The 15,070-nt window shown below is 39.9% G+C and overlaps 1 protein-coding gene across 1 annotated transcript in view; it reads right to left on the bottom strand.

Annotated features, from left to right (window-relative positions):
* The window catches only part of SRPK1 (SRSF protein kinase 1), an 83,718-nt gene that overhangs the window by 3,841 nt on the left and 64,807 nt on the right, over nucleotides 1–15,070 (bottom strand). Inside the window, 3 exon segments of the mRNA XM_012461594.2 lie at nucleotides 1,572–1,664; nucleotides 5,881–5,950; nucleotides 13,178–13,285. Of these exon segments, the coding sequence (XP_012317017.2) occupies nucleotides 1,572–1,664; nucleotides 5,881–5,950; nucleotides 13,178–13,285 (271 nt within the window).

The following is a 15,070-nucleotide window of genomic DNA, read 5'->3' as shown; positions in this document are numbered from 1 at the left end:
TGTAATTTTCCCACCTAAAAAGAGGTTTAAGAAAGAGTAATGTGGCACGGTGGCTCACACCTGTAATTTGAGCACTTTGGGAGGCTGAGGCAGGAGAATTGCTTGAATTGGGAAGGAAGAGGTTGCAGTGAGCCAAGATGGTGCCTCTGCACTCCAGCCTAGGCAACAAAGCAAGACTACGTTTAAAAAAAAAAAAAAGAAAAGAAAGAAAGGGTAACGTTTCTGAGGATGGCTCCTGTCAAGGATTGAGAAAAGTCGTTTTTCTCAGCACTTTTGTAGAAGTTGTGAGGAAAAAGGGAACCATGGGACAATAGGTGTAAAAAAAAAACCAGACTATTTCTAGATGCTTCTAGATCAGGTTTTCACATTTCAAGGTTTTTTTTTGCAATGCATAAGAAATATATTATTGGCTGGGTGTGGTGGCTCACGCCTGTAATCTCAGCACTTTGGGAGGCCGAGGTGGGCAGATCATGAGGTCAGGAGACGGAGATCATCCTGGCTAACACGGTGAAACCTCGTCTCTACTAAAAATACAAAAAATTAGCTGGGGCATGGTGACATGCGCCTGTAGTCCCAGCTACTTGGGAGGCTGAGTCAGGAGAACTGCTAGAACCTGGGAGATGGAGGTTGCAGTGAGCCGAGATTGTGCCACTGCACTCGAGCCTGGGCTACGGAGCGAGACTCCATTTCAAATATATCAAGTCAAAAATGGGAAGTTTTGTTTTTTGTTTCTTTTTAATAACAAATACATAAAACTAAAGTGCAAAGTTCATTTGCATGACTAATGTACTTTGAGTGACTGTGTTAGGTGTCACTGGGATGAGTGAGATGTAGTACCTGCCCTTATTATGTAAGAAGCTTAAATTACCTGCCCTTTGGTAGAGGCAGTTCTTAGACCAAATGCCAGCAAAAAATGTGCCCATTTTTCAGAAGTGCTATAGAAGTAATCAACCAACTTTGTGCAGGCAGTATACATATTAACTCATTTAGTAAGAAGCATACATTATTATCCTCATTAAGAAATCAGCAAACTGAGGCACAGTTAGATCCTGTCAAAGGTCACATGGCTAGTGGAGTAGGCAGGATTTGAGAGTCTGGTTCCAGTCTCTGCTCATTTTTTTCCTGAGACAGGATCTTACTCTGATGCCCATGCTGGAGTGCAGTAGCACAATCATGGCTCACTGCAGCCTGGGCCTCCCAGGCTCAAGTGATCCTCCCACCCAAGCCTTTGGAGTAGCTGGGACCACAGGTGTGTGTCGCCATGCCTAGCTAATTAAAAACAATTTTTTTTTTTTTTGTAAAGGGGGTTTTCCTATGTTACCCATGCTGGTCTTAAGCTCCTGGACTCAAGTGATCCTCCTGCCTTGGACTCCCAAAGTGTCGGGATTACAGGCGTGAGCCACCGTGCCCAGTCCCAGTCTCTCCTCTTGACCACTTTTTTACCTCTGTGCTAAGTCACAGGTTAGCATTCAAGGCAGGCCCATCATTCTGTAGGACATTGGGAACATGCACTTACCTCTTCATTTTTAAATACTTCTGCCCCCTTAATGTCTGGAACACATTTATTTTACCTTTTTTGGTGAAAAATTCCTTGGAATATTTTCCTGCCACAATGAGCTTGCGAGGCACCTTCCCCAGAAGTTCTATGATCAATGCAATGTGATCTGTATATTTCAAACATTTCAAGAGGAGAAAAAAAAGATACGTAACAAGAGTAACAAATGCAGCTCTAGAAAACAGCAGAAAGAGTAGTACTAGTACACCTCTCTGTAAAGCATTTCAGGCTTGCTTTCTATCCTAAATGGGAAGAGGAGGATTCTATCCATCTAATGGAGAATCCACAAAGTCAAATTTTTGTGGATTCAGTGATAACTAAAAAAAAATCTTGGTGTGAATGTTCTGCTTCCTGAAGTCTCCCTGGGCCCTAGATTAAAACTCATGTAACAATACTACCTCTGCGATTGAAGAAGTCCTGTGAATATTTCCCACTGAGGGCAAAGCATCTTGGAATTCTGCCTATCAGCTCTATAATGTGCACAATGTGGTCTAAAATAGAAGGGTAAGAAGAACAGATCAAGGACAAGCTGTAAAAGAGGTTTTTCTATGAATAGCTTTTTCAAGGACTAGCTGTTTAAAAGTATCTACAAATAACACCAAGGATACTGAAGGGAAGACTGACTGGGAAGGCCAAGAATTATTTCAGGTGGTTGGTCACCCGATAGTACCTGGCAAGTCCCCTTCTGGATTTTGGAGGCTTATCTTCATCTTTACTTCTATTTTGTCTCTATATCTAGGTTCAGGTAGGTTCTTTACGTAAGATTAAAAAAACTGTCCTAATATGTGTTAGGCATTCTAGAACTATTATTTGTGATCATTCTGACTCAGCGTCCCTAGTGGCTGGGACTTCAGGCATATGCCACCACACCTGGCGGACTTAAAAATTTTTTGTAGGCCAGGCACAGTGGCTTATTCCTGGAATCCCAGCACTTTGGGAGGCCGAGGCAGGTGGATAACCTGAGGTCAGGAGTTCAAGACCAGCTTAACCAACATGAAGAAACCCGTCTCTACTAAAAAAAAAATACAAAAATTAGTTGGGCATGGTAGCGCGTGCCTGTAATCCCAGCTACCTGGGAAGTTGAGGGAGGAGAATCGCTTGAACCTGGAAGGCAGAAATTGCGGTGAGCCAAGATCATGCCATTGCACTCCAGCTTGGGCAACAAGAGCAAAACACAGTCTCCCAAAAAAAAAAAAAAAAAAATTTTTTTTTTTTTTTTGAAGAGATGAGGTCTTGGCATACTGCCAGGCTGGTCTCAAACTCCTAGGCTCAAGCAATCCTCCTGCCTTGACTTGCCGAAGTGTTGGGATTACTGACCTGAGCCACCGCCTGGCTGATACCCTATTTTAAAGATGAGAAAATAGAACTTCAAAAAGCATGAATGGCCTAACTTGAAACTTCAGGGCTAATATGAGCTACAACTCAAATGAAAACCAATTATCTTATGTCTTGTCTAAAGCTTTCTTTTCTAAACTCACTTTTTAAAAATAAAAAATTAGCACAAACATTTTAAAGTATAGCTACTTGATCATCTGTAGGCCACTAAAATGTCCAAGTAATGTAGTGACTCATAACCATCACTGTGTGAATGTGGACCATGAGCACCACCAGGGAGGTGTGCCGTCTCTTAGCCAGGAGGTGAGTGAGAGTCTGGGACCAGCCAGTACACACATCTCAGGTAGATCTACTGCCTTTTTTTTTTTTTACTCTGCATGTGACAAATAAATAATATAAAAGTTCTTTTTTTTTTTGAGACAGAGTACCACTCTGTCAACTCAGGCTGGAGTGCAGTGGCATGATCTTGGCTCAATGCAACCTCCGCCTCCTGGGTTCCAGTGATTCTTGTGTCTCAGCCTCCTGAGTAGCTGGGATTACAGGTGCACATCAACACGCCCAGCTAATTTTTGTATTTTCAGTACAGACAGGATTTTACCATGTTGGCCAGAGATCTGCCTGTCTCAGCCTCCCAAAATGCTGGGATTACTGGCATCAGCTACTGCACCCAGCCTGTAATTTTTGTAGAGATGGGGTTTTGTCATGTTGCCCAGGCTGGTCTCAAACTCCTGGGCTCAAGCGATCCACCCACCTCAGCCTCCCAAAGTGCTGGGATTATAGGCATAACCACCACACTCAGGCAGAACATAAAAGTGTTTTTAAAAAATGATGGCTCCTGGCCAGAAAAAAAGCTTTATTAAATACTTTCATCCTCTAAGTTATAGAATCATTAAGGGTTAAACTTCCAGTTATGTATTTTACAGGGGAAATAACATGCTGGAGACATCCATATTATCTGGGAATTTGTGAAGGTTTCAGGGTTATATCTCTCTCATGTAAAGGAGTTAGTGGTGCCATTTAAAGAGGACTTCAACCCTACAAGCTCTGAGTGGTTTTGACTGAATTTATGGTTTGGTAACAAGTACCTGCATGTGTTTTTACCATTAACAACAACCAAAATGAGAACACCAACAAAAAACTTCGACTATAGTTTCTCTTATAAACTATAAGAGAACTTCTTAAAGTTTTTTTTTTTTTTTGAGATGGAGTTTCACTCTTGTTGGGCTGGAGTGTAACAAGTGTAACAAACTATGCATACACTAGTCACGGGGTAAGCGTCTGCTTGTTCCTGCTCTTATAGGCCAAACTGCAGTAGAACAGCATGGTGGGGAGGTGCTGATGTTTGACCTAATAGTATTAACTGGTATAGGATGGAATAAATTAGAATCTAAATATCTAGCAAAGATGGTTTTTCCTTGTCCCCTTATTTGGGACTCTGCATATACATTAAAATTTTCAGGTTTAGTAGCATAAGGTACTACTCAATATAATTCTAGCCACTATGTGTTCTGTACCACACACTAACATGGAGTACCTAGGGAAATAAAGAGAAAAAAAATTACCCTCCCAAACAAATATAGTAGGTAGTTTCTTTTCTTCTATTTTTTTTTTGACATGGAGTCTTGCCCTGTCATCCAGGCTGGAGTGCAATGGCACGATCTCGGCTCATTTATTCTCCTGCCTCAGATTCCAGAGTAGCTAGGATTACAGGTGCGTGCCACCATGCCCGGCTAATTTTTTGTATCTTTAGTAGAGACGGGGTTTTACCACGTTGGCCAGGCTGGTTTTGAACTCCTCACCTCGTGATCTGCCCGCCTCAGCCTCCCAAAGTGCTGGGATTACAGGCGTGAGCCACTGTACCTGGCCATACATAGTAGGCCTATAATCCTAACTACCATAAGCCTATAACCCCAAACTTATAACCCAGAAAAATAGCAAGCAGAGAATAGGTAAAATCAAGTAGTAATTGCAGCATCCTCTAACATGGGGCTTATATACACAAAGTATGTTCAAACTGTACCTAAATAGGCACTCATGAGAATTAGACAGCATAGCATTTTCCAAACGGTATTCATTAGGGATATTAGCAAGCCCTACTAACACTACCTATTAAAATCCCAGAAGACCACATTTTGAGAAACAAAGAGCACTCGGTTCCACAGAGCATGAAATCTGAGTTCCCAAAGGCTCAAGGAAAGTACAAAAACTAAAGAACACGTTCTCTACCCTGGGAAGTTAGATGCTGTAGTGATCTCAAAATAATCCTCATTAATCCTACAAATAAAACATAAGCTACCTCAACCGTGTAAAACGTTTTCTTGGTTATTAATCTATTTAGTTACCTGGATGTCACCATGATAGAAAAATCAGACACATACAGTTGTCTGCTTCCACAGTCTCTTAGACAGTAACTGGCAGCTTGGGCTTTTCCTACTGGCTACCACAAAATGTAAATCCATTCTATTTTGTTTTAAAACGGAATTCCAAAAAAAAAAAAAAAAAAAAAAAAACACAAGCAGTTTTATATCCAGAAATAGAATGCTAAATGTTGGCAGAATTTATAGAAATAGGATATAGTCTCTGCATTTAAGTAGTATTTGTATATTAAAACTACTGACCTATAAATAAATTTAGAGGCATAATTGAGCAACAGGTTGATGAACAGGCAAACTCAAACTTGGTAAAGAATGAACCACTGATACATACATATACAGAAAGGAAGATAATTAGATGTTGAAGAAAAAACTGTCCAGCACACAGAAGTTTTAGGTTAGCTGTGGCCTTCTGACTCTGACAGAGCTCTTTAGTATCTTTCAGAAAATATCTAAAAACCTAATATAAAATGTATTTTATTATTTCTAACTTTTCTGGGATTTATATATGTTTTGCACACTAACAAGACTAAGACTCTTCAGTACTAACAAATTATGTTAGTCAAATGTGCAAAGTGTAAATACCACACACACACATCCATGGTTACAGGGACTCACCTTCATCTCGAGTGTACTCTTCCCCTGAGTGAGGTTCAAACAAATAGTCACCTGTGGCCAGTTCAAAGGCCTAAGAAAAAGAGGATAGCATATGAAAGCACAAAAGAAAAGAAGGCCTTTGGAAAGCTTATTGCTATTTGACTCAATATGACGTAACTTCTGTTTCCTTGAAAAAATTTACAGATCATTTTTTTAAAATGCTTAATTCCTACAGCATTCCTTCTATGCCCCTATCCTAATAAAATGGAGAAAACGGCAAAGACTCAGTAAATACCTAAATAGGCACTTAAGAGAATTAGATAGCATAGCATTTTCCAAATGGTATTCATTAGGGATATTAGAAATTGTGGTTTCTATGTGGTTATTTCATGCCAAAACCTCCCCACCCTAAACCTGAGCAATTCAGCCCTCTTGAGTTTCTCTTTTTTGGCCAGAAAGGAGCACACCTGGATATTAAGGTAATTCCAAGTTATTATTTATGAGAAGAACAGGTCTTACATTATAATCACATGTGGCTAGAAACTGAGATTCTGTACCAAACAAAAAAATTCAGACATCTACTTATGACTCTTTAGTGTTTGACAAGTACATCCTTAACTTTTGCATGGGAAGTACTCCCTAAACTGTCCCAGATGGAGAGTTCCTGATTCCTAGGTTTTCAGAACATCAGAAGATTAAGTGTAAAGGGAGTCAGGAGCCACTCTAGGCTATGTGACTGGCAAGTCAGCACTCTCCAATCAGGAAAAGAAAAGCCAGTCTCCTGTAATAGAAAAACCTCTTACAGTGTTTGAGAGTGTCTTAGGAAATGATATCCTTGGGAATAAGTGCCAAGTAGCATGAAAAGATAATGTCAGAGTAATGGCGGGGGGCTACATAAATTTTCACTGATTACAAGTAGAGTCTCAAATATCAATACAACAGCAGTTTTTAAAAATGACCGTATTGATAGGGAAGCAGAGTTATAAAGTAAGTGCTAGTCACAGGTCAATTTTGATTAATCAATGGTACTAAGTAGCCCAAACAACCTTAAGAACTGTAGAGTCCAGGGCTTAGTTGCGGCATATTCCTTTTTTTTTTTCTTCTTAGCTCTTGGCATCAGGATGATCTTGTTGCACATATTCTCAATTTAGACCCAAGTTTAAGTCTTGGTGGCTCACCAGTGTCAGTTTCTGCAATTTCATGACAGAACAGCCTTTCTCAAAATGGTACTGCCACCCAGAGGGAGACCACAAAACCAAAAGTTTCAGGATAGGTTTAGGAATCAAGTACTATCTCAATGTCAGCAGTGCTATGGCTCCTTGCTAGGCATAGCTTGTTTTTTTTTTTTTGAGATGGAGTTTCGCTCTTGTTACCCAGGCTGGAGCGCAATGGCGCAATCTCGGCTCACCGCAACCTCTGCCTCCTGGGTTCAGGTAATTCTCCTGCCTCAGCCTCCTGAGTAGCTGGGATTACAGGCACGCGCCACCATGCCCAGCTAATTTTTTGTATTTTTAGTAGAGATGGGGTTTCACCATGTTGACCAGGATGGTCTCGATCTCTTGACCTCGTGATCCACCCGTCTTGGCCTCCCAAAGTGCTGGGATTATAGGCATGAGCCACTGTGCCTGGCTGGTATTTTTTTTTTTTTTTAATCTCATGGTCTCATATATAGTATAGAGTTCAGTAAAGATACTAAAGTTAAAAAATAAAGAGCCAGGTGTGGCAGTGCTGCATGCCTGTGGTCGCAGCTTTTCCGGAGGCCACTGAAATATTCTTCAGTGCCAAAAAGAAATGAGCTATTAAGCCACAAAGATATGGAGGAACCTTAAATGCATATTACTAAGTGAAAGAAGCCAATCTCAAAAGGCTACATACTGTATGATTCCAACTACTTGACAGTATGGAGACAATATAAATATCAGTGGTGGTTGCCAGGGAGTGGGGGAAGGAAGGGATTAATAGGCAGAGCACAGAGGAGTTTTAGAGCAGTGAAACTATACCGTAAATAATAGTGATGGATACATTTGCCAGAACTCATAAAAGAGTAAAGCGAAATATAAAACTATGGACTTCGAGTAATAGTGATGGGTCAATGTAGGTCCACTGTTTGCAACAAATGTATCACTCTGGAGCAGATCAGTAGCGAGGGAGGCTCTGTGTGTGGGGAGCATATAAAACTTCTTTGTACTTTTTGTACAATTTTGCTGTGAACCTAAAACCGCTAAAAAATAAAATTTATTAAGAAACAATCCAAAATAAAACCAGTGTACCATCCTTACCAGAGCATTTAAAAGGCAGCCAAACAGAAAAGGAGGAAGTACAAATGTCAGTTAGCTGATGACATAACCCCCCAACTCTTTTTTTTTTTTTTAATTTTTTTGGCAAGACAGTCTTGCTCAGTCATCCAGGATGGAGTGCAGTGGCACGATCAAAGCTTGCAGTCACCTCAACTCCTGGCTCAAGTGATCCTCCTGCCTCAGTCTCCCAAGTAGCTGAAACTACAGGTGTGTGTCACCACACCTGGCTAATTTTTTCATTTCTTTTGTCAGAAATGGGGTCTTACTATGTTGTCCAGGCTGGTATGGAACTCCTGAGCAGCAGTGATCCTTCTGCCTCAGCTTTCCAAAGTGCTGGGATTATAGGCATAAGCCATCAAGCCTGGCCTGACATGATCTTATATATAGAAAACCCTAACGACTTCACCAAAACCCCATTAGAACTATAAACAAACACAGTATAAGTTGCAGGATACAAAATCAACACACAAAAATCAGTAACATTTCTGTAAACAACTATCTGAAAAATAAATCAAGAGAACAATCCCATTTACAATAGCTACAAAAATAACACTTAGAAACATATTTAACCATGAGGTAAAGACCTGTACACTGAAAACTACAAAACGCTGATAAAACAAATTGAAGACAACAAATGAAAATATATCCTATGTTCATTGATTGGAAGATTTTTTTTTACTTTTTGAGACAAGGTCTTGCTCTGTGAGCCAGGCTGGACTGTAGTGGTGCAATCTTGGCTTATTGTAATCTCTGCCTCCCAGCCTCAGGTGATTCTCCCACCTCAGCCTCCCAAGTAGCTGGGGCTACAGGCATGCACCGCCAAGCGCAGCTAATTTTAAAAACTTTTTTGTAGACATGGGATTTTGCCATGTTGCCCAGGCAAGTCTCATGCAATCCATCTGCCTTGGCCTCCCAAAGTGCTGGGACTACAGTTGTGAGACACTGTGCCCGGCCTTACTATTGTTAAAATGTCTATACTACTCAAAGTGATCTATCAGATTCAATGCAATCCCTATCACAATTCCAATGTTATTTTTCACATTAATAGAAAAAAAATCCTAAAATTCATATGGAATCACATCTAAATTTATTATATCACAAATAGCCAAGGCAATCACGAGCACAAAGAACACAGCTGGGCTGGGCATGATGGCTCATGCCTGTAATCCCAGCACTTTGGGAGGGTGAAGCGGGCAGATCACTGGAGCCCAGGAGTTCAAGATCAGCCTGGGCAACACAGGGAGATCCCATCTCTACAAAAAATATAAAAAGTAGCTGGGCGTGGTGGGGCGCATCTGTAGTCCCACTACTTGGGAGGCTGAGGTGGGAGGATCTCTTGAGCCCAGGAGGTGGAGGCTGCAAAGAGCCATGATTGTGCCACTGCACTCCAGACTGAATGACAGAATGAGAGACCCTGTCTCAAAACAAGAATAAAGCTGGAGGCATCACACCACCTGATTTCAAAGTATACTACAAAGCTATAGTAATTAAGACAGCATGGTCCTGGCCAAAAAAGTAGACACATAGACCAAAGGAACGATATAGAGAGCCCAGAAATGAACCCACGCAGGTATGATCAATTGATCTTTGACAAAAATGCCAAGAATACAGAATGGGAAAAGGATAATCTCTTCAATAAATGGTGTTGGAAAAACTGGATATAAAAAGAATGAAATTGGAACTTCATCTCACTCCATATACAAAAATCAAAATGGATGAAAGACTTAACATAAGACCTGAAACTGAAAAACTACTAGAAGAAAACATAGCGGGAAACTGACATGACACTGGTCTGAGAAATGATTTTTTTGGATTTGACCCCAAAATCCCAGGGAGCAAAAGCAAATATAGACAAATGGGATAACATCAAACTAAAAAGCTTCCGTACTTTAGAAGGACATTCAAAGGTCAGAGAAGAAGACAATCTCATCCTGTCAGTTATGGTCCTACTTGCTCTGACTCCAATGTTTGGAGACTGTTAATTCCTAATGTTCTTCATAGATATGAAGAACATTTCCCTTTTTATTTATTTATTTATTTTTTGAGATGGAGTCTTGCTCTGTTGCCCAGACTGGAGTGCAATGGTGCAATCTCAGCTCACTGCAGCCTCTGCCTCCCAGGTTCAAGCGATTCTTGTGCCTCAGCCTCCCAAGTAGCTGAGATTACAGGCATGTGCCACCATGGCCAGCGAAATTTTTTGAATTTTTAGTAGAGACAAGGTTTCTCCATGTTGGCCAGGCTGCTCTCAAACTCCTGGCCTCCAGTGATCTGCCTGCCTCAGCCTCCCAAAGTGCTGGAATTACAGATACAAGCTACCATGCCTAAGCCCCATTTCCCTTTTTATAACTGCCCTTTTAACTATTCCTCAATCATCAATGTGGTAGGCAATCTCAACTTGTTCATTTCATTACCTCTCAGAGAGGGTCCTAATCTTTCCATCAATTAATTACATTGGATGCAGGATAATCTACCTCTTCAGGCACTTCTGATATTCCAGAATTTTTGCTCTATGATCAAATTAAAGAAACGTTTTGTTTTTCTATGTTGACTGGCAAAATAACATTTGAGGAACAAATTGCTCAATTTTTCATGATATTGTTTCATGTCAGGTAAGTACCTTCCATTCCTTGGTCAAGAAAATTCTGACATGTGAGTGGGTCCAGAACTACAAGGCAAGATTAATTACCCTTTTATCTTTTAGCCTTACTTCTTAAGCCTGACATTAGAAATACTATATTAAATACCAAGCAGGATCTACCGCCCCAAAGCAAAATAGGAATGTGGAATAAGAAAAAGAAACCAGGGCCCTCTTTTTTTTTTTTTTTTTTTTTTTTTTACAATAAACAACTAATCCACTACTAAAAACGACAAGTTAGCAAATCCACATTTTAATAAATCAGATGCCACCTATTAACTAGATACACTTTACAGCTGGTGGCATCCCTATCATTTGTGATTTTCTATAGCAAATCAACTCAAATCAAATTCCTCAAAATACAAAACTTTAAAGCATGACAAAAAAGAAGCCTGATATTTTATTTCAATATTCTTTTTGTGCAACAATATTAAAACCTTACTTCAGACAGTCCACCTGCTTTAAAGACCAATGATATGCCACAACAAAGTGCTTTATAAGTGTTTTATCTCTATTAACTTTGAAGACAAAGTTTTTCAGGAATGTAGATAGCAAGAAATCTATGACTTAAAACAGGTTGGAATTGTTATCTAGCCTCTTTCTTAAGTTTTTCCCAGAGTTGCCTGTGAATATTAAATGTTAATTAAAATGAGCACAATATGTATCTGTTCATTCATTAGGGAGTCTATCTATATTTATTAAACACTACTGAATAATAAAGAAATTGGTCTATGTCCCTGTTTCCTGGGAGGAAGTCTCTAAACCTTAGATTTTCCAAGTGCTAGGTGTCTTTACTCAGAGTGGGTCTCTTGGACCATATCTAAGTTTATATTAACAAAGTGACTCATGTTGGGGCCCTATATAGTTGTTTTGTTTTGTTTTGTTTTTTGAGATGGAGTTTCATTCCTGTTGCTCAGGCTGGAGTGCAATGGCGCAATCTCGGCTCACTGCAACCTCTGCCTCCCAGGTTCAAGCGATTCTCCTGCCTCATCTTTCCAGGTAGCTGGGATTATAGGCATGCACCACCATGTCTGGCTAATTTTGTATTTTTAGTAGAGACAGGATTTCATCATGTTGTTTAGGCTGGTCTCGAACTCCTGACCTCAAGTGATCCACCTGCCTCAGCCTTCCAAAGTGCTGGGATTACAGGTGTGAGCCATCACGGCCAGCCCCTATGGGGCTGGACATACGGTAAAGACCAAAGACATGATCAGAGGATTGGGGCTTTCCAATTCCCCAACCTCCAGGGAACAGAGGGGACGCTTGAAGACTGAGCTCAACCACATGGCCAATGATTCAATAAATACCTAATTAATGAAATCTCAATGAAACTCTGGACACCTGAAGCTTGGGTGAATGTCCCTCGTTAGTGACACACATCAATGTGCCAGGAGGGTGAAAAGTCCTGAGGATACAGAAGCTTCACATTTAGTACTCTCAGACTTTCCCCTATGTGTCTTGATTTGTGTTGTTGATAATAAAACTATAGCAAGCTTAGCACTTGCTGAGGGGGTAATGCAAACCCTTCAATTTATAGCCAGTTGATTATAAGTGCAGGTGGCTTGTGGACCCTGAGGCTTGTGGTTAGTGTCTCAAGTGAGGGCAGTCTTGTGGGGAACCATGCTCTTAACCTATGAAGTCTGCAATAACTCTGGGTAGTTAGCATCGAAATTACATTGTAAGCATCCACTCAAAATGTGTCAGGCAACGAATCCAGACAGTTATACCTAACAGACATGATTCCTGACAGCATGGGGCTTACAACATGGTAGAAGAGAAACAAATAAACAAACATGATTAGAAATTGTGATGATTAAAGATCTTAAGGAGTATAATACATTTTAAGAAATAATGTACACATTCCAACATGAGGAAATTAGTAGGAAATTACTTATTATCAAATCTGACCACTGGAATAGTTGCTTGCCAGGATAAAATAGCAATTTATGAATCTATGAATGATTGGGCTTCACATCTTGGGAGCTGCAAAAATGTCTGAGGAGATGTTGAACTGTACAAAATGAAGCAGTTTTCAGGGGTTTCTTTGGTCTGAAAAATAGATGAGTGCTAAAAATGCAAAGAAACTTGTAATCTCTGAATAAAAACCAACAACACCCCTTAGGAGTTGTTTTAATTATTTTCCCCTCAACAATCTGTAGTAAGAAACATTTAGTTCCTTCACCTAACAGGAACTTGGCAGTAACCAAATAAATGCCAGACAGGTTTTTGAATTTGTACCTCTCTAGACATAGAATTTAGAATACCTATGATAAATTACCTGTGTTACATTCTTTTCTGCTAGTTAACTTGCTGGTTTACTGAAATTAGCAAACAGGGTAACATATGTACCACTTAACAAGTGAAAGCCAAGGGGAAAAAACGTTACCATGCATGCCGTGCTCCAAATGTCAGCAGGGGTATTATAGCCAGATCCTATTAGAACTTCCAAGGAACGATACTGCCTTGTTTGAATATCTTCAGTGAAATGTTTGTGCTGAAAACATGAAGAAAACAGTATTTTAAACTTCATTCTAAAAAGTAACAAGTCAAGACTGCTTAATAATGGAGATGAAAATAAATTCTCTGAAGTTTTTCCCAAATCAAAGTTCTCACTTTATTTCTTGAATAGCATTTTTATGCTATTAGCTCCTTGCCTTACACACAGCTACTTGAAATTATTCTTGCAAACAAACAAGCCTAAACTTAATAAAGATACACAGGTTTAGGAAACAACAGCTTTTTTCTTTTTAAAAATAGTGTTAGGCTGGGCGCAGTGGCTCACACCTGTAATCCTAGCACTTAGGGAGGCCAAGGCAGGTGGACTGCCTGAGCTCAGGAGTGCGAAACCAGCCTGGGCAACATGGTGAAACCCAGTCTCTACTAAAATACAAAAGAAATTAGCCGGGTATGGTGGCATGCACCTGTAGTCCCAGCTACTCGGAAGGCTGAGGCAGGAGAATTGCTTGAACCCAGGAGGTGGAAGTTGCAGTGAGCCGAGATCATGCCAACTGCACTCCAGTCTAGGCGACAGAGTGAGACTCTGTCTCTATTTAAAAAAAAAAACAAAAACTGTTAGTAGAGATGGAGATGGGATCTTGCTATGTTGCCCATGCTGGACTCGAACTCCTGGGCTCAAGTGATCTACCTGCCTTGGCCTCCCAAAGTGCTGGGATTACCGGCATGAGCTACCACACCAAGCAATCCAAACTCTTTAACCTAGCAATTAACTATACTTGTCTTTAACAATCATCTTTCTGTGCCTTTACTGGTGATGTTCTACCTAGAGTACGCTTTGCTCTTGTGGTCAAATTTCATCTAGTACCCTTTGGAGCCCTGGTCTATCCTGGTTTTCTACCTGAAGCTTTCTCTGAGTAATTTCCTCTTTTCACAAATACTGTTCCCTGCTTTTAAATTTCAATAGGATTAGAGAATTGTCTTCCACACTTGCCTGTCACATTTGAATATCTGAATTTTCTTTCCTGTATATGACTCATAGTAAGCTTCTTTTTTCTCTCATTATTCATTTATTTTTTATCATGGAAAATTTCAAATATATACAGAAGTAGAAAGAATAATAAACTCCCATGCCATTATATTATACTAGTGTCACCTAGCAATTACCATTGCCAGTCTATTTTCAACTGTATACCAACCCTGCCACCCACACCAGATTATTCTGAAGTACATACTAGACATTTTATTTCATTCGTAAATATGGCTTTCTGAGAGATCATTCTTTTTAACTATGACAACTCTGTCACCTAAAAAACAATTAAGATTCAAAACCAAAGAATCAGAGTTACAATACTGAAAGTGCACAACAAATCTTTAGTATAAGAGGTGAAAACAGACTGAGTGAGGCATATCACTATGAAATTATCCTACAGACTTCCACTGAAGGAAAAAGTTTCATATAAAGATCAAGAATCGGTCTTTAGCAGCATTATTATTTTTAATAATAGAGCTCTTTAAAAATCATGTAAAATTCCGTTACTAAATTCCAGATGCTGATGTACTAGAGATCAAGTGATATCCAATCAGGATCCAACAGGGTGCAACACCCATGTATTGTTCACCATTGTGTCCTAATGCCTAGGTCAGAGTATGTGCCAATATGTTTGCTGAATGAGTGAATGGGTGAAAAGAACATAGTCATTTTAAATGGAGAGAGACACTGCTATGGTTTGAATGTTTGTCCCCTTTGAAATACATATTGAAACTTAATAGCCAATGTTAATAATACTAAGAGGTGGAACCTTTAAGCCTTTAAGAGGTGACT

This window comes from Aotus nancymaae, unplaced genomic scaffold, assembly GCF_030222135.1.
Source record: "Aotus nancymaae isolate 86718 unplaced genomic scaffold, 86718_ANA_hifiasm-v0.15.2.pri h1tg000040l, whole genome shotgun sequence".
Classification (NCBI taxonomy): Eukaryota; Metazoa; Chordata; class Mammalia; order Primates; family Aotidae; genus Aotus; species Aotus nancymaae.
Note: the sequence above shows the minus strand (reverse complement) of the source record. Positions and strands in the feature narration are given on the sequence as shown.